Source organism: Lissotriton helveticus, chromosome 1_1, assembly GCF_964261635.1.
Source record: "Lissotriton helveticus chromosome 1_1, aLisHel1.1, whole genome shotgun sequence".
Classification (NCBI taxonomy): Eukaryota; Metazoa; Chordata; class Amphibia; order Caudata; family Salamandridae; genus Lissotriton; species Lissotriton helveticus.
Genome location: NC_136057.1, coordinates 606970634 through 606993733, shown reverse-complemented (window position 1 = coordinate 606993733; position 23100 = coordinate 606970634). Strand labels below are relative to the sequence as shown.

The following is a 23100-nucleotide window of genomic DNA, read 5'->3' as shown; positions in this document are numbered from 1 at the left end:
GGCCGTTCTGTTCTCAGTGTCTTTCTGGTGTAATTCTGTTCGCAGACCCACCTTCGGGGTTGGTATTGCTGGGGTATCTATTCTAAGGAAGAAATCTATCACTAACGTGTCTCTTTCAGATGCCAAAGTTACTACTTGTGTAACAATATATCTGTAAGAGACATTAGTTAGTGATAAATTCCTTACCGCCCCACCCAACCTCCCCGTTCTGCAAACTGATTTCTAGGGTTAAGGTCATCCCTTTCAGGGCCCTAGTTTCATGGCACCAGTGGTCAGTTTCTTGCATGGCTCTACGTTCCTGACGCGGAATGTTGTGTACAGAAATTACGTCAGCGCGCATGGGTGGCGCCTAAGTAGTCTCTGTGACGTAATCTCGGCGCTTACGACGCCAGCGACGGACGTGGAACCGCACGACGCCACCTACCGAAGCGCAAGGGTACTGCTGACGAAAAAGTTTCCGGATCCAGTCTGACGCCTGAGAATATTCTAAGGTAAGGAATCTATCACTAACTAATGTCTCTTACAGATATATTGTTACACAAGTAGTAATTTGTGCATCTATTCTAGAAAGACTATTGTGGGCCCCTGAGTGAAAGTTATATTGGAGTTCCTTCGGGTGCCTGGCTCTCCAGACATCCGTGAGTCCGATCGCATTAACAAAGTCGTTTAGCTTAAGATTGGAGCCACTGGAATCCCTGTTTTTTTTTCTATCTATTGTAGCATCAATTGTAGTATTAAAGACCCCCACTATGATTACTTCTCCCTGCGGGAGCGAATAACTGGAATTTCCCCAGAGCTGGGAGGGTTGATTGATGCGGTGCAGGTGGAACATAAACCAAGACCATATTATAATGTCTCCCTTCCCATTGGCATGAGATCGTGGCAAATCTCCCCTGTTCATCCGTCCAGGATCTAGTCAGTATCAAGGGGTAACGCTTCTGAATCAGGATTCCAACTCTCCTGGAACCTGAAGTGAATTCTGAGTGTACAGCCATTTTGTAACTCCATCTGTCCAGGGCCTTACATGGGAAGTCCGTCAGATGCAATTCTTGTATCAGTGCCACTGCTGGTCCCTTTTGTGTGATATATTGAAGAACCAGGCCCCTCTTTATCCTATCCCCCAACCCATTTGCATTCCAGGACACCACCGCGAGGGGAGCTGACCTCATTTTAGTGCCAGGGGTGTGTGAGTCCGTAACTGTCATGGATACCATAGTGAGTGTTACTTAGGATTGTCTTGGCCTTAAGGTTGAAGGTGTCGTATAATATGTACGTCTTGTATCTAAGTCGTATGCCGTCGTGTCTCATCGTATGCATCAGAACAAATTCAAACAAAAAACCCCTGAACTGAACCCTTCCCCTCCCTCCCTCCCTGCTTCCCTGCACGGCGGACTTTAAACTACCCGCCACTCCAACTTAGTAGAGTGCTTAGTCCCCAGAACTGTGTACTCGCGTGAGGGGGAAGTGCTGCTTACGACTACTCCTAGCCTCTCCCTTAGTCCTGCGCTATGTCCACACCTTAACATACATCATTCAGTGATGTTGGCCCCGCAACCTATTGGGACCAGTGAGATCAGTGCGTATGTTCAGTGAGTCTGAATCTGTGTTGTTTCCACCGCAAGCATGGCACTGTCAGGTCCGTAGGCCTCCGTTCCTGTGGTGGGTACTCCTATGCTTATTTCACTGGCCTGGCAGACTCGGCCCTAATCCGAGTCTCTGGGCATGTTTTGTGTCACCACTCCATCAGTCACCCCCTCTTCCGGTGCTGCCGACGCTCCTGACCTCTCAGCCGCGCCTTGCCTATGCGAGGCCCCGGCTCAGGATTGCTGCATAGGCCGCGAATTCAAGCCAGCAGTGACGGATGCTACAGTGTTCCGGCGCCCACTCCCGGTTTCGGATTGTGACGTGTCGGCGGATTTATAGCAGGGTTGATGGGGAGAGACGTTGTCGATCGCGGAGCTCTCCTAGGCTGCGGCCATCTTCATCGGCTGCTAGCCACGCCCCCAGCGCAGAATTTTTGTCAATCCATTTCTTTTTCTTTTTTAATAAACATTAACGCGATAATCCCAACGCAACTATGCTCTCATAATAATATTTATGATATCTTCCATGGCTATTTTTCTTTAATAATGGTTAGTGTGCTGCTTTTTTAAAAATGTTCATTTGTTATTTAATCTTAGTGTCCACAATATAATTCAAAATCCAAGGGAATAGGGTATATTAGATGTAACCAATACATCTGGGCTATTTGTTCTAAACAAACAACCAAAACCCACAGGTTTCTACAAAAGGTTTCTACAAAAGGACTACTCCTTTGCTGGAATAAAAAAAATTATTCTGTTCACTCTGGAACTATAAACAGGGCAGCTTTCTTTCTAGAAATTGTACGAATGTTAACATTGTTTTTCTGAAGATTCTGCTTAAAGTTTTCACAGTTTTTAAAGGGAAGGCTATTTTACATGTACTCAATCAGCACTGCTGTAGATAGAAAACAAGCTTTCAGCGCCACATATATCAAAACAATGCCACACGATTCTTCAACATACAATTCAGAGCCACACAATTCCAAACCACACAACATAATTACAATCCACATAATACCACTCAACACCACATTATTCAACTCCACCTAATTGCATGCTACTCAATACCACATAAATCCACTCCACAAAAACCCACTCTGACACATAACAATCCACATTAATACATTCCACATGATTCCATTCAACATATTTTCCCTGAACACCACACTGTTCAATGCCACACTATTCCACTCCACATAAATCCATTCCACAATATATAATTCAACACCAAACCACATTATTCCACTCCACACCACATATATTAAACACAGAATTGAACATCGTACTATAATATTCAACAGCACACCACATAATTAAACTCCACTACATAACAATCCACAACACGAAATGCCACATAATTCCACTGAACAAATTCACGCTACACAACAATGCCACAACTAACACTTTTAATCCAACCCACATAATTCCACTACACACCACTTACATCCACTCCAGTCCATAACACAAAAGTAAGATATTTACATTTACAACACTAATGCCTCTAACTCTCTTTCTTTTTTTAACACCCATGCACACAGATCTGGAACTTAGCTCCTAACTGTTTGTTCTTTTTGTCACAAAAACGCAATGCTATCCACACAGTTCCACACAATTCATCTCCACACATTTCCAACGCACACCACATAATTCAACACTGAACCACATTATTCCACTCCACAACACCATTCCACAACTCAACAACACAATTATACAGCACACCACATATATACAGTCCACACCACACAAATCCAATCCACACCACACAATTCCACATCATGCCACAAAATTCAACAGCTCACCACATATTTGAACTCCACTACATACCACAAAATACCATTCCACATAATTACACTACATAACACAGCATCCCACTCCACATGATGCCAGTACACTAAATACCACATAATTACTAGCCACATAATTCCACTGTACACCAGGCCACATATTTCCACAACACAAATCCTATCCACACCACACAATTCCACACCACTCAATTACACAACTAACTAATCCAATACAACGCACATAATTCCACTACATACCACATACATACACTCCATAACACATAGGTAAAAGACATTGCCATTTACAATGCCAATAGCTCTAACTCAAACTAATGCAAGACCGATTGCTTTTTTTGTTAAAAAATAGCCCAGCAGTAGCATAAATAAGGGTTCATTACCTTATATGGCTAATAGAGGTCCCTTTACAACTCCACAGAGACACCTAGTTACAGCCTGTGGTACTGCACCCTTTTCTTGCTTCATGGATTTTCTTTCATTACTTATGCTACTGATTGATGGGATATTTTTTCACAAAATAAAATCTAACAAACATTGTCATTTGCAATGCGAATAACTGAAACTTTCAGTAAGGCGAGACCTATTGCATTGAAAATGCTTGTTTTAAAGGGGAGGGGGACAACATGGCCTCCCTCCCCTAGTCTCATTTGGCCCTGGAGACCCTATTCCATAGGTCCTATGGTACTTTAAAGGGAATGGGGGCCAAGTGGCCCCCTTCACCGAGCCTCATTAGGCACTGGGGACCTCATCCCCCAAGGCCACTTTTTTTTTGAAAGAAGATGGGGTCTCAAGGCCCCCCTTTCCTGAGCCTTATTTGGCCCTGGGTACCCCATCCCCCAGGTCCACATTTATTTTTAAAGGGGAGCGGCAGCTTGGTCCCCCAATTCGTGGCCCCCCTCCACCAGCCTCAGTAGGCCTGGGGACCCCATCCCCAGTGCCTTTTTTTTAAAGGTGAGTGCGGGCCGCGTGGACCCCTTCCTCGAACCTCATTAGGCCCTGCAGACCCCATTCCTCGGGCCTTAAGTATTTTAAAGGGGAAGGGGACCACGTGGCCCCCTCCGGGGACTCCATTACCCAGAACCTTAAGTATTTTAAATGAAAGGGGGCCCTTAGGCCCCCCTCCCCAAGCCTCATTAGGCCCAGTGACTCCCTCCGGGCCAATTAGAGCACTCTAGATTTTTTAAATTGGGTCCAAGGCACTCTTGCGAGAGTCCCTCACACCCAACCGCTCAGATGTACAATGATTTTTAAACCTTAATTTCTCAAAAACTACTGAATGGATGTGCACCAAATCACAAAAACCACAAGTGTACCAAGATGTAGCTGCCTGCCAAATTTGGTCTAATTACGTTCAGCAGCTTTTGCTGTAGCCCTGGCTTAAGAAGTATATGGAAAATGTGTGGGGATTTTTCCCCCCCCCCCCTCACCCCTTTTTCTCATCCCCGCTTGACGGATCACAGTGAAACTTTCCATGCACAACATAGTGGCGGGTAACTACTATATTACTTTTCTGCCTACATTTGTACAGCCTGTGTCCAGATAATGGGTGTAAGTGTTTACAAAACACATGTGCTCCTAATGCATCATAGATGGGTAGAGATATTGTGAACATGTTATAACTCTTTGTATTGAAGAATAACTCTGAGTGCCTGTGACACCAAATTCTACTCAAGCTTTTTGGTACTGCAGAAAACTTTTCCAATAGGGCAAAGATTCTACGGACTAAATACTAAGTATTATAAACAGCCTTGAGTTATTTGACAGAATTGTCTAAGTGTGACAATTTCTACTTAACATAGAAGACTGTGTGCACCAGGTACTTCGTGAAGATGGGCTATCTGTAAACTTTTCACCACAGTAGAAAGACCCCATGAAGTATGATCTATAGCACATTCAGACCTTGTTTATTTTAAGTGATTAGTTGCTCTTTGGACAAGTTTTGCATAGATTGTACACTGTGCTTCCTAGATGCATTTTATTACTCTGTGTTGTAATCGCATGAGAGTTTTACTGTCTGCAAACAATGTGGAAAAAGAACATATGAGAGACGGAATGCTGAACAAATCAAACATTCACCCCCCCTCCCCCCAGTCACAGATCTTGCTTAAATCCATCATTAATTTTTTTCTCGCCGCGCCATTCCAGTTTGGCCCCAGCCATTTGCAATCAGTCTTGACTCTGCCTCCCATGGGAACTGTCCAGCCCGAACTGCTGGGCCAGGTCCTCCACGGACTGGAAACAAGCATCCTGGGACTGGTTTTGGGGTATCATCACTGAGGCTAGTTTGAATCTGGTGGCATAGTGATCATGGGATTTTGGAAAAGGGGGGTGGTGATGGACAGAGTTTCTGAATGATGCAGAATACTCTTACCAAGTCAAGAGATCATGGTTTTAATCCATCACCGTTTTTTAGCTGACTGCACCATCCCAGCTCAGAACCTGGCTATATGCAAATTAGTCTGTTCCTGTCCCAGTGCATGATGGGAACAGGGCAAACCAAACTACCAAGCCAATTCTTATACTGGGAAGGAAACAAGCTTCCGGGGACCGGTTTCTGGCATCACAGCCTTCTTCGACCCGGCTTGCTTGAATCCTGATGGTGCAATGAGCAAGGGACTCACGTCTGAGTATACCCTCCCACACATAGTGTGGATAAAACCGATTTTGGAAAAGGGGGGTGGTGATGGACAGAGTTTCTGAATGATGCAGAATACTCTTACCAAGTCAAGAGATCATGGTTTTAATCCATCACCGTTTTTTAGCTCACTGCACCATCCCAGCTCAGAACCTGGCTATATGCAAATTAGTCTGTTCCTGTCCCAGTGCATGATGGGAACAGGGCAAACCAAACTACCAAGCCAATTCTTATACTGGGAAGGAAACAAGCTTCCGGGGACCGGTTTCTGGCATCACAGCCTTCTTCGACCCGGCTTGCTTGAATCCTGATGGTGCAATGAGCAAGGGACTCACGTCTGAGTATACCCTCCCACACATAGTGTGGATAAAACCGATTTTGGAAAAGGGGGGTGGTGATGGACAGAGTTTCTGAATGATGCAGAATACTCTTATCAAGTCAAGAGATCATGGTTTTAATCCATCACCGTTTTTTAGCTCACTGCACCATCCCAGCTCAGAACCTGGCTATATGCAAATTAGTCTGTTCCTGTCCCAGTGCATGATGGGAACAGGGCAAACCAAACTACCAAGCCAATTCTTATACTGGGAAGGAAACAAGCTTCCGGGGACCGGTTTCTGGCATCACAGCCTTCTTCGACCCGGCTTGCTTGAATCCTGATGGTGCAATGAGCAAGGGACTCACGTCTGAGTATACCCTCCCACACATAGTGTGGATAAAACCGATTTTGGAAAAGGGGGGTGGTGATGGACAGAGTTTCTGAATGATGCAGAATACTCTTACCAAGTCAAGAGATCATGGTTTTAATCCATCACCGTTTTTTAGCTCACTGCACCATCCCAGCTCAGTACCTGGCTATATGCAAATTAGTCTGTTCCTGTCCCAGTGCATGATGGGAACAGGGCAAACCAAACTACCAAGCCAATTCTTATACTGGGAAGGAAACAAGCTTCCGGGGACCGGTTTCTGGCATCACAGCCTTCTTCGACCCGGCTTGCTTGAATCCTGATGGTGCAATGAGCAAGGGACTCACGTCTGATTATACCCTCCCACACATAGTGTGGATAAAACCGATTTTGGAAAAGGGGGGTGGTGATGGACAGAGTTTCTGAATGATGCAGAATACTCTTACCAAGTCAAGAGATCATGGTTTTAATCCATCACCGTTTTTTAGCTCTCTGCACCATCCCAGCTCAGAACCTGGCTATATGCAAATTAGTCTGTTCCTGTCCCAGTGCATGATGGGAACAGGGCAAACCAAACTACCAAGCCAATTCTTATACTGGGAAGGAAACAAGCTTCCGGGGACCGGTTTCTGGCATCACAGCCTTCTTCGACCCGGCTTGCTTGAATCCTGATGGTGCAATGAGCAAGGGACTCACGTCTGAGTATACCCTCCCACACATAGTGTGGATAAAACCGATTTTGGAAAAGGGGGGTGGTGATGGACAGAGTTTCTGAATGATGCAGAATACTCTTACCAAGTCAAGAGATCATGGTTTTAATCCATCACCGTTTTTTAGCTCACTGCACCATCCCAGCTCAGAACCTGGCTATATGCAAATTAGTCTGTTCCTGTCCCAGTGGATTAAAACCATGATCTATTGACTTGGTAAGAGTATTCTGCATCATTCAGAAACTCTGTCCATCACCACCCCCCTTTTCCAAAAATAGTGATCATGGGACCCACGTCTGTGCCTGCTCTTCCCACTTAGGGCAACAAATGGAAAAGGAACAGATTATGGACGGAATGCTAAACAAATAAAACATTCATACCCAGTCACAGATCTGGGTTAAATCCATTGTTTTTTTGCTCGCCAAGCCATTCCAGTTTGGACCCAGCCATATGCAAATCAGACTTGACCCTGCTTCTCATGGGAACAGTCCAGCCCGAACTGCCAGGCAAAATCCTCCCTGCACCGAAAATAAGCATCCTAGGACGAGTGTCAGGGTATCACCCCTTATCAACAGCCAACTCGCCACATTCATTGAAGAACACAACATCCTCGACTCCTCCCAATCCGGCTTCAGAAAAAACCACAGTACGGAAACCGCCCTCCTCGCCGCAACAGACGACATCCGCACCTTACTGGACAAAGGAGAAACAGTAGCCCTCATCCTCCTCGACCTATCAGCGGCGTTCGACACAGTCTCCCACCGCACCCTAATACGCAGACTCTACGATGCAGGAATCCAGGACAAGGCCCTCGACTGGATCTGCTCCTTCCTCTCCAGCAGGACGCAGCGGGTCAGACTCCCCCCTTTCCTCTCGGACCCCACACCTATCACCTGCGGAGTCCCCCAGGGCTCCTCCCTCAGCCCGACGCTCTTCAACGTCTACATGGCTCCACTTGCCCCCATCGTCAGAACCTACGGACTCAACATCGTGTCATATGCAGACGACACCCAGCTCATCCTCTCCCTATCCAACGAGCCCAACACCGCCAGACGCAACTTTCGAGAAGGCATGGAAGCCGTCGCCAAATGGATGAAAAACAGCTGCCTACAACTAAACACCAACAAAACAGAAGTACTCATCATGGGCCCAAACCCCGACGCCTGGAGTGACACCTGGTGGCCCACCGCCCTCGGAAACCCGCCAACCCCCACAGACCACGCACGCAACCTGGGAATCATCCTGGACTCCGAGCTCAAAATGGACCGCCAGATCAACTCTGTCTCATCTTCCTGCTTCCACACCCTCCGCCTCCTTCGTAAGACCTTCAAATGGATCCCCCTCGAACACCGAAAGACAGTCACTCACGCCCTGGTCACCAGCAGACTCGACTACGGCAACGCACTCTACGCCGGAATAAACAAAAACCTCATCCGCAAGCTACAGAACATCCAGAACGCCGCCGCAAGACTGGTCCTCAACCTGCCAAAACACTGCCACATCTCCCAGCACCTGCGCACACTCCACTGGCTCCCCGTCGAGGCGAGAATCACCTTTAAGATGCTCACCCACGCACACAAGGCCCTCCACGGCACCAGACCAGCATACCTGAACAGCCGACTCAAATTCCACGCACCCCAAAGGACCCTACGATCAGCCCAGCTTTCCTACGCTGTGGTCCCCCGCACCAGAAAGACCAGATCGGGAGGCCGCTCCTTCTCCTTCCTCGCGGCCAAAGCATGGAACGCCCTTCCGCTCCACCTCAGACAGACAACATCGCTCCCCATCTTCGCAAGAAACCTCAAAACCTGGCTCTTCGACAGACCCCCTCCTTGATGGAATGGAACCTGCACCCCCCCAACCCCCCCCAACCCCTAGCGCCTTGAGACCCTTACGGGTGAGTAGTCGCGCTTTAACAAACTCCTGATTGATTGATTGATATCAGCCAGGCTAGCCTGAATCCAGTGGCATAGCCTGGGCTTACCCTTCCGACTTAGCGTAACAAATGCAAAAAGAACAGATGATGGATGGAATGCTGATTAAATAAAACATTCACCCCAAGTCACAGAGCTGGGTTAAATCCATTGTTTCTTTGCTCACCAGACCACTGGGGTCTCTGGAGGATCATGAATACAGCCATGGTGGTAGGCTCTGACATAATGTTTTTCCCCAATACCGCAAGAGCGTTGTGGAATCACTGCATTTTTTGCAGATTTTTTTTTTTTGGGCTGCCCTCTCCCAATCCCCCCGCCCAAAACACCCCCGGAGTGTATTAAAGTTGCTGATAGAACTGCATACAGGTTCTTGGTGCCAAATCCTTATGAGAGCAGACAGAGAACTAAGCAAATAAATAACAAGAAATTGCTCACACATGGGGTGCATATTGGAACTCTTATTGGTTTAACACTTCTAACATCAAGAATTTGCTGTCTCTCAGCTCTATCAACAACGAGGGTGCATTGAAAACTTTTAAACCGTAAAATGGGTATCTATTTTAGAAAAAACTGTTTACATGCTTGACCTCCCAGCAATGGTGTAAGAACCAATCCTGAGAAAGCACTGAAATGCTGCTATATGCAGACAATCATATTCTATTAGATCTAATTCCTATAGGATTATGTTGTGGCCTCTCGGCCCTGCATTTAATCTTAAATAGTTTTTTTTAAAAAAATGTATTGAAATGTAAAATATTGTTTATTCCAAAATATAGAAGGCCTGTAAGAGGTTGGCGAGGTGTTGCTAAAAAAAATGGATGTGTACCTTTTTTTTTTTAAACAGATTTTATTGAGTTTTCATATATTAAGAACATACATTTTTTGTAAAGTATCGTGGCATGTCAACTGCGCTCCTCATGCCTTAGGTGTCAATGCAGGTTTAATAGTATATTGCTTCACCCTTCTGCAAGTCCGTTACATTCCCTGCAAACTCAGCGTGCAGTGCCCATTCGTACCGGTGACAGGTGTTACACCGTCGCCACCTAGCAACAAAAGCCCTCGGGACTTCCGCTGTTTAGCACTCGAGCTTGATAATCATAGACTTCTTACTCTGCAATAGGTCAGGTAGCCGATAATCCAACTCTCCACCTCCTCCCTCCCCCCTCCAAACATACGCAAACTCAACCCCTCTCTACCCTTCCCCCCATGCCCTCCCCCCTCCCCGCAGACATGCCGCTTCTGCAGCACTATGTGTGTCGCTCACATTGTGTTCCGCCCACTCCTAGTGAACCCTGTGCCAGTGGCCTAATCATCGCCCGGGAGGCTACGCTCGATCAGGGGGCCCCTCTGCCCAACTACTTGGTCATCCCACTGCCCTCGCCGTAGGCCCTGTACAATCTGAATGGTAGGTGACATCAGGGGGATCCGTCCTTGTCGTCAGTTGGGTCTTTGAGTAGTCCTGTCAGTGCTACCCAGGCTCTGACTGTGTCCCACAGCTTGTCATTGTCAGTTCTGCGATCTAGTTGGAGTTGGAGCGTCCCCTCGTGGTCTGCCCATTTAAGAAACTCTCTGAGCCAACGCCCCGCGTTAGGACCTGCGGCCTCTTTCCAATGGCTGGTGATTTCACGCTTGGCTAGGACCAGCCCCAGATCCAAAAACCTGCTGATAGTTTTGTTGCGGGCAGTGTGGGGGAACCAGTGCAGTAGACACACAGCCGGGGTACTTTGCAGGTCCCTCTCTGTTACCTCAGTCAATTTGGCCAGTATGCCTCCCCAGTAACCTCAAAGGATAGGGCAATCCCAGAACATGTGCATGTACCCTGCATCCTCCAGTCTGCATCGTGGACAGGTGGCGTGGTAGTCGAAGAACTCATTGAATTTAGAAGGAGTGAGATACGCCCGATGATACACGTAAAATTGGATGAGTTGGAATCTGGCGTTTCGGGAGCATTTCCCCGCTCTTGCCATCAGCCTTTCCCGAGGCTTAGGCTCGATGGGAATTCCCAAGTCTATCTCCCATTTAGCGCGCAATCTTTCCAGTGGGGTTCTCAAGCCCTGTGTCAATCTGCGGTACAGACACGTGACCGCCTTAACCCTCCCCGCAGAGGTGACTACATATTGGCAAGGAAGGAAAATCCGCGGCTCCTTCAGTCCTCCCTTCCAGTGTTTGCACACCGCAGTCATCAAGGCCGCGTGAAGAAAGAAGTCCTGCGCCGGTAATTCATGCCTGTCCACCAGTTCTTGGAACGGCAGGAGTGCACCATCTTCATACAGATCTCCGAGGGTGGAGATTCCGAACTCTTCCCACTCATGCAGCCGCTGACAATTCCCCCCATGGGGGAGTTCCATGCAGAGCCATATCGGAATCTCAGGCGAGTACGCCAAGCCACCTTTCTGGCGACGTAGGGCCCTATTCCAGCAGAGTCTCAGGACCCAGAGGTCCCATGGGGTCTCTCCCATCCGCAGTGGGAGGCGCAGAAGGGTCCGCGCCAGATGGTGCATCTCTGCGTCCCAGTCTCTCTGAGCTATTTCCAAGCCCAATCATCTCGCTAATCTTTGGGTAAACCATTGGAATTGGGCAGCATGGTAGTAGGTCTCAAAATCAGGCGCTGCAAGACCTCCCTCCCGTCTTGGGCGCATCAGGGTAGGCAAAGCCACCCTGCGCCTCCCCAAACCCCATAGGAAGCCCGAGATCATGGAGTTGAGCTGGGTGAAGTATCTCCCCGGTATCCAGAGAGGCAGTGTCCCAAAGTAGTAGAGCAACCGGGGGAGGGTGATCATTTTCAGAAGTGCCACTCGCCCCGCGGCCGACAGGGGTAACGACCCCCAGAATTCCAGGTCACTCTTGGTGTTTCGCAGGGCCATGGATGTGTACCTTTGCACTGTAGTCACCCAGAATAGGTGACATCTCTTCCATATAAAACGAAAAACTATCTGGGCATTATGACATGGTTGTAACTGCATAGTTTTTAAGGTATATGAAACTACGGTTCTGCATGCTCTGTAATGAGGGGTTTAGTATTATCCTTATAAGATTTTTTTTTTACATAAAATTGAAGGAAACTTTTTAAAATATCCTGCATTAATGAATAACAGTTTCTCCTGTGAGGTTCTTCGATTAAAAATAATGACAGCTATAGCCCAATATGAAGCTTTTGTGGACGAAATCAGAGGAGATGATCAAATTCTTCTTGCCACATCAAATACTTGGTGAGATATTATTAGGCGGGTGTTGCATTTAGATCTTTGCTGTGCTTTTAACTGTACAAAAGATCTCAACTATAAACTGCAGAATCTTAGTTTTTAACTTACTGATTTATTCTCTTGGTCAAGTACAAGTCAGTTGAAGTAATGAATTAAATTGACTGTCTCTGAGAGTAGCGTCATGGCGAAGTAGGGCAATCGTCAAATTAAATTTTATAAGCGACTCAGATGAGTTGAAAAGATAGGCAGCCTCGTCTGTCATTGGTAATTGATCATACACTGAGAAAATGTGTTACGCTTAAGAAGCGTCGGCCTTCCAATGAGATTTAATAATGGGGAGAGGGGGCGAACTGATGGACACTGTTTTGGGCGACATGTGGAATGTGTTCTATTCATCATCTTTAGCTGTAAGGTTACCGCAGAAGATTCTTCAGTTAATTTTCTTCACAAATAATGTAAACAAAGCTGAACAAGTCATGATGTTTGTGCTTGCACCACAAACTGTCCTAAAATGCTATCTAGTAAGTTCTTAGTCATGTAAATATATTTGGATAAAATATAATATTGCCATGTTATTTTGTATTGTATGAATTGAATCTGTTGTATTGATCTTCTTGAGAAGTTGTTCCAAAACGAATGATATTTTCTTTTATTCCTACTGCATGTATTATGTGTGGTACGAGTATGTCACCTTTACTATTTGTTTTTAACAGATGCTGTTTACATGTGTTAAAATGTTAGAATTTTTATACAGTAAATATACACTACTTTTTAAAACATTTACCTTTAAATAGATGTCAGTGAAAATCACATTTCTGTGAGTATATGTCTGTTTACTAAATTAATAATTAGCATAATACATTTTATTTATAATGCTTATTTTATTTGCATTCCAACCTTTGTTTTTTGCAGGGCCTATGTCTTTGCTGTCCCTGTGGAGCAATAGAATTAACACTGCCAACTCCAAGAAGCACCAAGAATTTGCTGGGCGTCTAAACTCTATCAACAACAAAGCTGAGTTATACCAAAATCTGAAAGAGGAAAATGGGTTTGTATTTTTGATATATGTCATTTGTTGATAAAGCTTCCTGTTCTTTAACATAAGTATGCATCGGTTGTATTAACAGCACGCATTCCAGAGAGGGGGCGTGGCTTAGCGGGCCACGATGGCGACTGCTGAGGCTCCGCAGTCGGGCGGCCCGATAGCCAGTGGATCCTCGTCCTTTCGAGGTCCAGAACACACCTCCGGACACGGGATCACCAGAGAAGTCGGGGGCTGCAGTGAAACCCGGCTGCCCTACATCGTACGTGCAGACACCGGTGCCGACTCGGTCCCGCGGACCGGAGCCCAAGATGGCGGCGGCTCAGCGAGGGCCGGGACGGGGCTGACCACCGCGATTCGCCCAAGCCTGCACTGTCCAGCGGGCACAAGTGAATAACATCAGAGACACGGCGACCCTGTCTGCCCCCGGTTGGAATGCCCAATACTCGTGCCTAATGCTGGTGGACCGCTGAAGAACACCCCCGTAGCGGCGGAGACGGCCCGGTGACGTGGGGAGACGCCGCCACACCACGAACCGCTACGGGTGTCTGAGGGGGCCTTGACCCCCCCCAGCACACGCGACAGCCCAGGAGACCCAGTTTCCCTCCCCGGGAAACAGGATAATTGGCGAGAGCTCTTCACGAAGGCACCTGCCTGCTTTCAAAATGGCGGACGCGATGGGACAACCCCGACGTTGACGACCCTCCCGGAGGCCTGATGAGCTGACTCCTGGGGGTGAGTTACACACCTGGATAGCAACCTCGCGCCCCCTCCCCCCTGTGATACCCCCTGCCGACCTGGACACTCTACTGGCGCGCCAGCCTCCCAAAGGCCGGTGCCTAACCTTAAGATGGCGGCCACACTTGCTTGAATTGGACAGAAACTAAGCCCCACCACGGGTCCTTCCGCGGAGGGTGAATCCCCCTGGATGCACGCGTGTCCCCCACAGCTGGTTGAGAACCAGAGTACAGTGGAGAGGTGATCCCCCACCCTGCTTGTAAGCGAGGGTATGCTGAGAGAGACGGCGCAGGATAGACTGTGCGTGGTGGAGCCCCCCAGACGAGCACAGCTGGCGACGCAACGAGGCGGCCCCCGCTGGGGCGCTGGAGACCTTAGAGCACACTACACCCCCTACCACAAGAAGGCTACGAGTCACACGACTGCCACACGAGCCACAGACGCCCCGGCCCCAGACTTGTGCTCGCAGAAGATGAACGCGGGCACCGCGCCTCGGATCCTCGCCATGGGGAAGCCAAGGTCCAGGCAGCAGATGGTGGTCCCTGAAAGAGCGCCGAAAAACCAACCCCGCACTAACACCCTAGGAAAAACACCGCCGCCATAACATGACCCTACCATATCCGACAAACTGGATCGAGTCCACGCGGCCATTGAACTCTCCAGGGCATCCATGGAAGAACGCCTGGGCACTCTTAACACAGACATTAAGCTAATCCGCGACGACCAGTGGAAACTGTCGGATAGGGTCCGGGAGGGGGAGAAGACTCTGGCAGAAGTACAGCCCACTCTAAAGTCCCAGCAACTAACCCTTCGAACGGCCATGGACCGTCTGGCCGAGGTGGAGGACCGGGTGGACGATTTGGAAGGACGCTCCCGGCGCTGCAACATACGTGTGATAGGTCTGCCGGAAGGAGTCGAGGGGGCGCACCCCATCGAATATATGGAGGCCTGGGTGAAATCCTTCAAACCGACTAAGGACCGCACCGCCTTCTTCTCGCTGGAACGTGCCCACCGGGTCTCAACCGGAAGACAGATAGCCGGCAAGGCCCCTCGCCCACTACTGGCGAAATTTCTCCATTTCCAAGACCGAGATGCAGTGCTCTGCAGGTCGAAAACCAACACGTCATGATCTTCCCGGACTACGCCAAGGCAGTACAAAAACTCAGGGCGTCCTTCCTTGACGTGAAACGGCGCCTACGGGAGAATGATGTACAGTACTCCCTACCCTTCCCTGCCCGCCTGAAAGTAATTCACGCCGGTTCCACGCACTGTTTTTCCACGGCCGAGGAAGCGTGTGACTGGGCTGATCTCCACTGTGCGCGTGGATCGATGACAACGACTCAGTCCCAGAAACGCAACCAAATGGCGCCCCGCAACAGGAAGAGAGCCACCCAACAACAGCAACAGCAGGGACAACAGAACTGAAGAGATCCCACCAAACGCCAAGATGTTGAATCGCCGGACTTGGAACAGCTCATGCAGGAACGTCGCAAGGCCCTTCAGGCCGTGGCGGACCTTGGAGCTCCCCAATCGGAGGATGACACCGCGGGGATCCCCTATCTTTTCTCGTCAAGCAGCGAGGAGGACAGTAACTTACTTCATCCCATAGATGATCCCGTCACCATGCCCCCAGTCACGCCCTTGATCGCTGATTCTGCTCAATAATGATATCAATGCTGCAACCCGACAACATGCTCCGCTGGAGGATCGTTACTGGTGGGCACTCCGCCGGGGAACGCCCACGCTCCCTATCAGGACATGATGGACACAGCACACCCCGAATGGACGATCATTTCTCCTGCAACCGCCCGTAAAGGAACCCGCCTCGCAGGCTCGGCCTGCCAGCCCGAAGATTTGACTGTTCGCTCCCTGGTTCTAGGAGAGCTAGTTTAGACGCATCGAGATTGTCGATGCGCCCCATGTATTGGGACAGTTTTCCCATCCAGTTGTTGGTTTTGTTTACCCTGCACCTTCATCCCCTACACCCCACTGAAGACATGAGCACAAGGGCATGCGCCACACGCGAAGGGGGGCACACGGGGGTGATCTACACTCACAGCGCCACCGTGATCACGGACGTGTTTGAGCTGCCATATCCAGGCTCAGTGCGCCTTACACATGCCAACCCATGCCGCACGCAGACATCAATATACTCACCCTGAATGTGCGTGGCGTACACACGCCACGTAAAAGATACACGGCCTTCGCATACATTAAGCGCCAACAGGCCCAAATCGCGATCCTACAAGAAACGCATCTTACAGCGGCGGAGGCAGACAAACTGAGATCCTGTTGGTTTGGAATTCTATGCGCTACATCATACTCTGCATTCGCGCGCGCTCATCTGGGTTCGCCCAGGCACCCCCTTTCGGGAGACACGCAGGGTAGTGGACAAGGAGGGGAGGTATGTCCTGCTGGAGGGCCTGCTAGACGGACAGCCAGTCCTATTAGGTAGCATCTACGCTCCCAATGTAGAGCAGGATAGGTACTGGGATTCCCTTTCGGGGGTGCTGGTCCAATTCGCCACGTTCCCGTGGATATTGGGGGGTGACTATAACTGCGAGCTAGACGTTACACTCGACAGGTCCCACCCACCACCCCCACATTCCCCAGCCCACACACGTTCTGGAAGGTTCCGCCGCTGGGTCGCACACTGGTCACTAGTAGACGCTTGGAGAACGCACTATCCCCTCAGCCGGTTGTACTCCTTTCACTTCGTCCCACATAATCTGCGGACCAGACTTGACAGATTTATCTGCACTCCGTCAGTAATACCCAAAGTCCGACACACCGACTACCTGAGCCGCGTGATCTCAGGCCACGACGCTCACATCCTTGGTCTCCGTTGGAGGCCGCCCCACCCTCCGGTTCCCACTTGGCGCCTCCCGAAGAACTGCCTCACGGACCAGGTATTTAGACACGATCACGCGCAGACGATCCAAGAATATTTTACCCACAACACAGGGACTGCCACCTCCAGACTCGTGGAATGGGACGCGTTCAAAGTAGTTGCACGGGGCGCTTGTATTAAGCAGATAACGGGGGCCCGTCGCACACTTGAACGCACACTCGCCGACTCAGAGCGTACCCCAGCAACACTCACCAAGAAAGAAGATGCCCATTCGGTCACGGTGGCCAAGGTAGCCGAGGCCAAAACAAAGTACGTCACGGCGCTGACAGACATGCGGAAATTTAATTTCCGTGCTTATGCGACGCGAGTACATAAGGAGCGTGCAAAAATTAGTACACTATTGGCGTGGTTGGCGCGTCAAGACTCGGACGCGACACCCATCACTGAAATTCGGACTCCCGCGGGTACTCAGGTGCGCTCTCAACAAGACATACTTGATGCGTTTCAACACTATTATGCGGACGTGTACAGCACCCAGACACACTATAGGCAGGAGGCAGTCTCCTAGTTCTTGGACCCGCTGCTACTTCCCCATATCACAGAGGCAAACAGGGATGCCCTAGATGCGAAACTTACAGCGGCCGACGTCTCCAGTGCAATACGCTCCCTGGCCCGGAACAAGGCCCCAGGCCTGGATGGGCTACCTCTTGAATACTACAGTACATTCTACACAATGTTGACCCCCCGGTTGACCACCATGTTTGCGGACGCTTTCGATCGGAGGGAACTCCCACAGTCTCTCCGGGAATCGGTAATTGTCTCCTTTCTCAAACCGCACAGAGACCCGCAACAGCTGTCCTCCTACCGCCCCATCACGCTTCTCTGCGCTGACTGCACACTCCTGGGGAAAATTCTGGCCACCCGCTTCGAGCAGATACTCCGCCCCCTAGTACACCCAGACCAAAACGGTTTCGTCCCCGGCAGGAACACGTCCCAGAATATCAGACGGGTCTTTCATATTCAAGATCAGGTGGGAGACGCCTTTCCACGTGCGGCATGCATTATTTTAGATCTCGAGAAAGCTTTTGATACAGTGACCTGGCCATACCTCCTTGCAGTTCTCCGCCGGACGGGAATTGGTCCCACCCTACTCCAATACACTCAGCTTCTTTACACTAACCTAACGTCTCGGGTTAGGCTTGGCAAATACATCTCGGCCCCGCTGCGTGTTGAGAGGGCCACCAGGCAGGGCTGCCCCCTGTCACCATTGATCTTTGCCCTAGCCGTGGAGCCTTTGGCGATCCATCTACGCCGGGAGGGCGTAGCCTGGGGCATTCCCTTGGCCGGTACGATCCACTGTGTCTCTATGTATGCGGACGATCTTCTACTGTATGTTCGGGACATCGCCGAGGACTTAACCCCCATATGGATGACCCTGTCCCAGTTTGCAGAGGCATCCGGCCTCCGAGTGAACTGGGAGAAGTTAGCGGTGTATCCCCTGCACCATCCCTCTGATCCTCGGGAAGTCCGGATCGGTACGCAGACCCTCTCTTGGACCTCGGGCACCCCTCGTTATCTAGGGGTCTGCCTCTATCGCTCACCCTCTGACATCTACGAGGGCAATCATTGTAGAGTTCTCGCCAGTGTCCGCGCCTCGGTGGGCTTCTGGAAAACCCTCCCGCTGGCCCCTATCGGCCGTATAGCGCTCGCTAAAATGGTCATCGTCCCCCGGCTACTGTATTACTTCACCAATCTACCGGTTGTGCCACCCAGAAGCTTTTTCAGAGAGTTGGACAAGTTACTGCGCACACTTGTGTGGGGAAATAGCCGACATAGAATTGCCCTCGCCAAGCTCCAGCTACCCACCACTCAGGGGGGCCTGGGCGCCCCCGACTTCGAGTAGTACTTCCTGGCAGCACAGCTCCAGTGGCTGTCGTACTGGACAGCTGACAGACACTCCGGGGAAACGCAAACGCCACACGGCCCTATCCCCATACCAGAAATCTCTCATCTGCTGCTTCCCGGCACCAAGCCTCGCCAAACCTATCCCTTACAGGTGTCTGTGGCCCGCCAATGTATGATGCGAATTCACCGTATGGCGCCAGGGACCTCTTGTTATTCCCCACGACTACCACTGGCGGGGTGACCCCGGGGGGACTCATACTTCACGAGCACTATGGTGCACACATGGACGGATGCGGGGGTCACGGAGGCGGAGGCACTGTTCATGGAGGGGCAGCTACGCCCGTACGACGGACTCATGGAAGACCACAACCTCCCACCAGGACAGTTTCTGACACATCGTCAACTCATAGACTGCTTTCGCCCACACAGCGACCTCACAGCGGGTGAACCTGCGACGCACCCTGTAGTTCACACCATCCTTCACATAGGTTGCGGTAGACACCTTGTTACATGGCTGTATAAATCAATCAGGGAACTCACACACCACCCGTTACTCACTCTGAGGGCGACCTGGGAGGACGAGTTCGGACGACAACTGCACGACCGGGAATGGGAGAGGGCGCTGGAATTCCCTAAGAAAGTTTCGAGAAACGCAAGATTTAAAAATATACAATACTACATTTTACACCGGGCCTACCAGTCCCCTGCGTGCCTACAGCGATTCTACCCCGACACTCAGTTCCTATGCCCCCGATGTCAATCCCCAGTTGCCCACCTTCTACACATGTTCTGGAGTTGCCCGACCCTTCGGCCGTACTAGTCGGCCATACTGGACTCCATCTGCACCCTCACGGGCCTCACAGACTTGCGCTCCTGGGAGGCAGTTGCGTTGGGGGTCTTTCGCAGGCCAAAGACACACATGGTACAGGTCAGATATGCTGCTCTCTCCCTGTATTAGCCAAAAGGAACATAGCCATGCAGTGGCGTGTGGCTGCCGGGCCCTCATTCGAGACATGGGTGGGCGCGGTTAAAAAATGGGCTATGGCGGAGGAGGACACGCTACGGGAGGAGGAGGCAAAGGGCCAACGTAAACATCCTATATCTTTGGAAAGTGCCACTTTATCTCACCAGTTCATGCTTGCCCACACACGTGACCCCCCCGAACACCTCCCAATACGCCACCGCGTCTCCGACGGCACCAACGCCTCTCTAGTATACACATGACCTAGTCCCCCCTGCACCATATTTCGCCTACCCAGCTCTCGCCTGCTGCCTCCCTCCTCCCCCCCATGCCACCGCCCCCCCATCGCCGCCCCCACAGATGTGCCCTGCACGACCTGTCTAATCCGGCTCCCCTGCCTCAGTCTTTGCCTCTCTACCTCCCCCCCCCCTTTTTTTCTTCCCCCGGGGGGTGTTTTTTTCCCCCACTGGGATGCGGTCTCCCCTCTCTCTTGCAGCCACACGACCAGTTATGTCCACATCCCACTTCGCCTTATGGTTCCCCGACCCCCCCCCCCCCCCCCCCATTTTTCCCAGGTTTCCCCCCCGCCATCCCGATGCCTCAGTTACCAGCATTTCTGTGCCCCCAAACCGCATATCCACGGATTATTGTGTACATCTCACTGGTATGTTTATACTGTTGTTAACACCTCTAACGACAAATGATGTACTGTGACAGCTTTTTCTTTGATGAGAAAGTTAATAAAACGATTTGAAGAAGAAAAAAAACTAGCACGCATTCCAGAAAGGCATATTCGTCTAGACAGTCTTTCAAGGGTATTCCCATGACTCAACCCCAACCTGAAGCATGCCCTATTATTAGATCTCCTCTTAATTTGGAGTTCAGTGTTATACAAAATTCGCTTTTTCTGTGCCACCTGTAATCTGACTTGTCTTCATCATATAATCATCTTTTGCTCTGTTCAGTACAAGGCTGCAGCATTTTGAGACTGTTGCACTGTGCATTCCAATTTACTCTAAAACCAGAGCCACTGGACTTAGGTGGCAGTGCAAGACCAAATAAAGCAGAGGGGTGGTTAAATAATGTGGCAAGCAAAGGCAAAATATGAGCCGTTATGGGGCACGCTCTGTTCTTTTGTTTATTTGCTATTGTAACACCATAGTACAATTCATTTCATAACACTCAATAAACGATACAGTTAATTAAGAAAGAAAACTATACACACTGAGCAGGTCCTAGCGAAAATGTTATTTACTAGCAGATAATTGTCATCCTGGATGTAAGCATGAAAGGACAATTTTATTAACAGTGCCATTTCTATCTAGCAGAGGACAATAGCTAGTTTAAAGCAATCAGTTTTGTAACCAGGAGAAAACAAGCCTAAGCATATGCACTTCTTATAGAAATCGGCTGTGCACCCGTCTGGCCCCGGAGCTTTATTTTTCTTCAGTGATTTCACTGCCATTTCAATTTCAGCGCAGCTAATTTCCTGACCTAGCCTGATTGTGTCTTCAGTGCTTAGCTTCGGCAGCCCGATTCAGTTGAGGTATTTTGTACAGTCCTCATGGTTAAGGGTCTGGTCATTCCTGTAGAGCTCTGAGTAGAACTCTTGGAATGTCTTGAGGATGTCTTTGTGTCTTGTGTGGGTTTTATTGCTTGAGTCTGTGATAGATGAGACCGCAATTTGGTTGAGTTTGTGTTTTAGGTAGGAAGCAAGAAGCTTCCCAGCTCTGTTGGCTTCACATAGGTTGAAGGCTTTACCCTTGTTGAACCACAACCCTGCTCTCTCGCTCAGGATTTTGTTATATTCGTATTTGTTCTGTGTTAGTCTTGCTAGGAGCTTATTATCCTGTGTGGTGTTTGCATGGTCTAATTCTAACCTCTTGATCTCCTGCTCGAGTTGTTTAATCTCAGGTTTGTATTCTTGTTCATTTTTGACTTAATTCCAATTATTGTGCCTCTGACCGTTGCTTTTAAGGCATCCCATAGTGTGTTGTCGCTAATCTCTGGGGAGTCATTATGCCTTAGGTAGTCAGTTATGACCTCCTCTATCTTTCTTGTGTTCTCGGGGTCTGATAACCCTGTTAAAACGCCACCTCCAGGGGACGGCTTCGTTATGGCACCCGCTCAGTTTTAGACTGATACATGAGTGGTCCGAAACTAGTCTTGGGGCTATTTTGGAGTGTTCATCTTGTAATAAAATATGCGCTCCCTGTTTTGTTTAAAAGTGTATGTTCAGTTTTGGGCCTACACTTTGCAGCCAACAAGATTTCAGCCTTTGCCCTCCAGGCTAACATAGAGGATGATGTGCATGGCACTGTCGCCCAACATTTTTAACATTGTGAAATTAAAGATGCACCTGGAATTCCCTCAGGTTCCTTGTTATGTGACATAGCCCAGACGTAATAACACATTTTACTTAGAATGAACATTTCTGTAAGAAAGAATTGTTGTCTTAAAAAGGTGTCTTTACTTGTGTATTTATGTGTACCAAAACAAAAAAATATGTATAATGAATAATTTCCCGCTTTGTGTTTCAGGATGGAAGTTACAGAAAATGGAAAAGCCAGCAGACAGTGAAACCTTTTTGGAGCTACTGTAAATATGGTGTTTACCAAATATTGTACAGAGGACTTCATGCTCTTACTTCCAGGCAATCGCAAAGTTACATTGTTTCCATTGGTTTTTTAGTATTTTCTATTTCCCTGCACCCTGCAAAATGTAAAGTGCTATAAATAATTTTAAATCTGAAAAATTTTCTTTAAATTACATGTATAAAGGTTTTTGTGCTCTTATTGAATTGTAGCTCTCCTTTTTTTTCGATAGCAATGAAAATGTATTGTAATATGTATATAAAGATTTTACATTGCACTGCGTCTACAACCTTTTTCAGATTTTTAAGGTTCGATGTGATCTTGAAAATTGGATATGAATGCACATTTCCTTTAACTCTGTTTTTGAAGTTATAAGGTAACCAAAAAAGCTTCACTTTTAATTTTCTTATTTTGAAAAAATCATAGCCTCCCAGGTTTGATTGTTCCAAACCATGC

General features: G+C 48.9%; 1 protein-coding gene across 1 annotated transcript in view; it reads left to right on the top strand.

Annotated features, from left to right (window-relative positions):
* Window positions 1-22845, top strand: part of INTS13 (integrator complex subunit 13) — a 402986-nt gene extending 380141 nt beyond the window's left edge. The window contains exons 16-17 of the mRNA XM_078674120.1: window positions 13466-13601; window positions 22591-22845. Of these exons, the coding sequence (XP_078530246.1) occupies window positions 13466-13601; window positions 22591-22630 (176 nt within the window). The 3' untranslated portion in view covers window positions 22631-22845. The remainder of the gene's footprint in view (window positions 1-13465; window positions 13602-22590) is intronic.
* The last annotated feature ends 255 nt before the right edge of the window (window positions 22846-23100 follow it).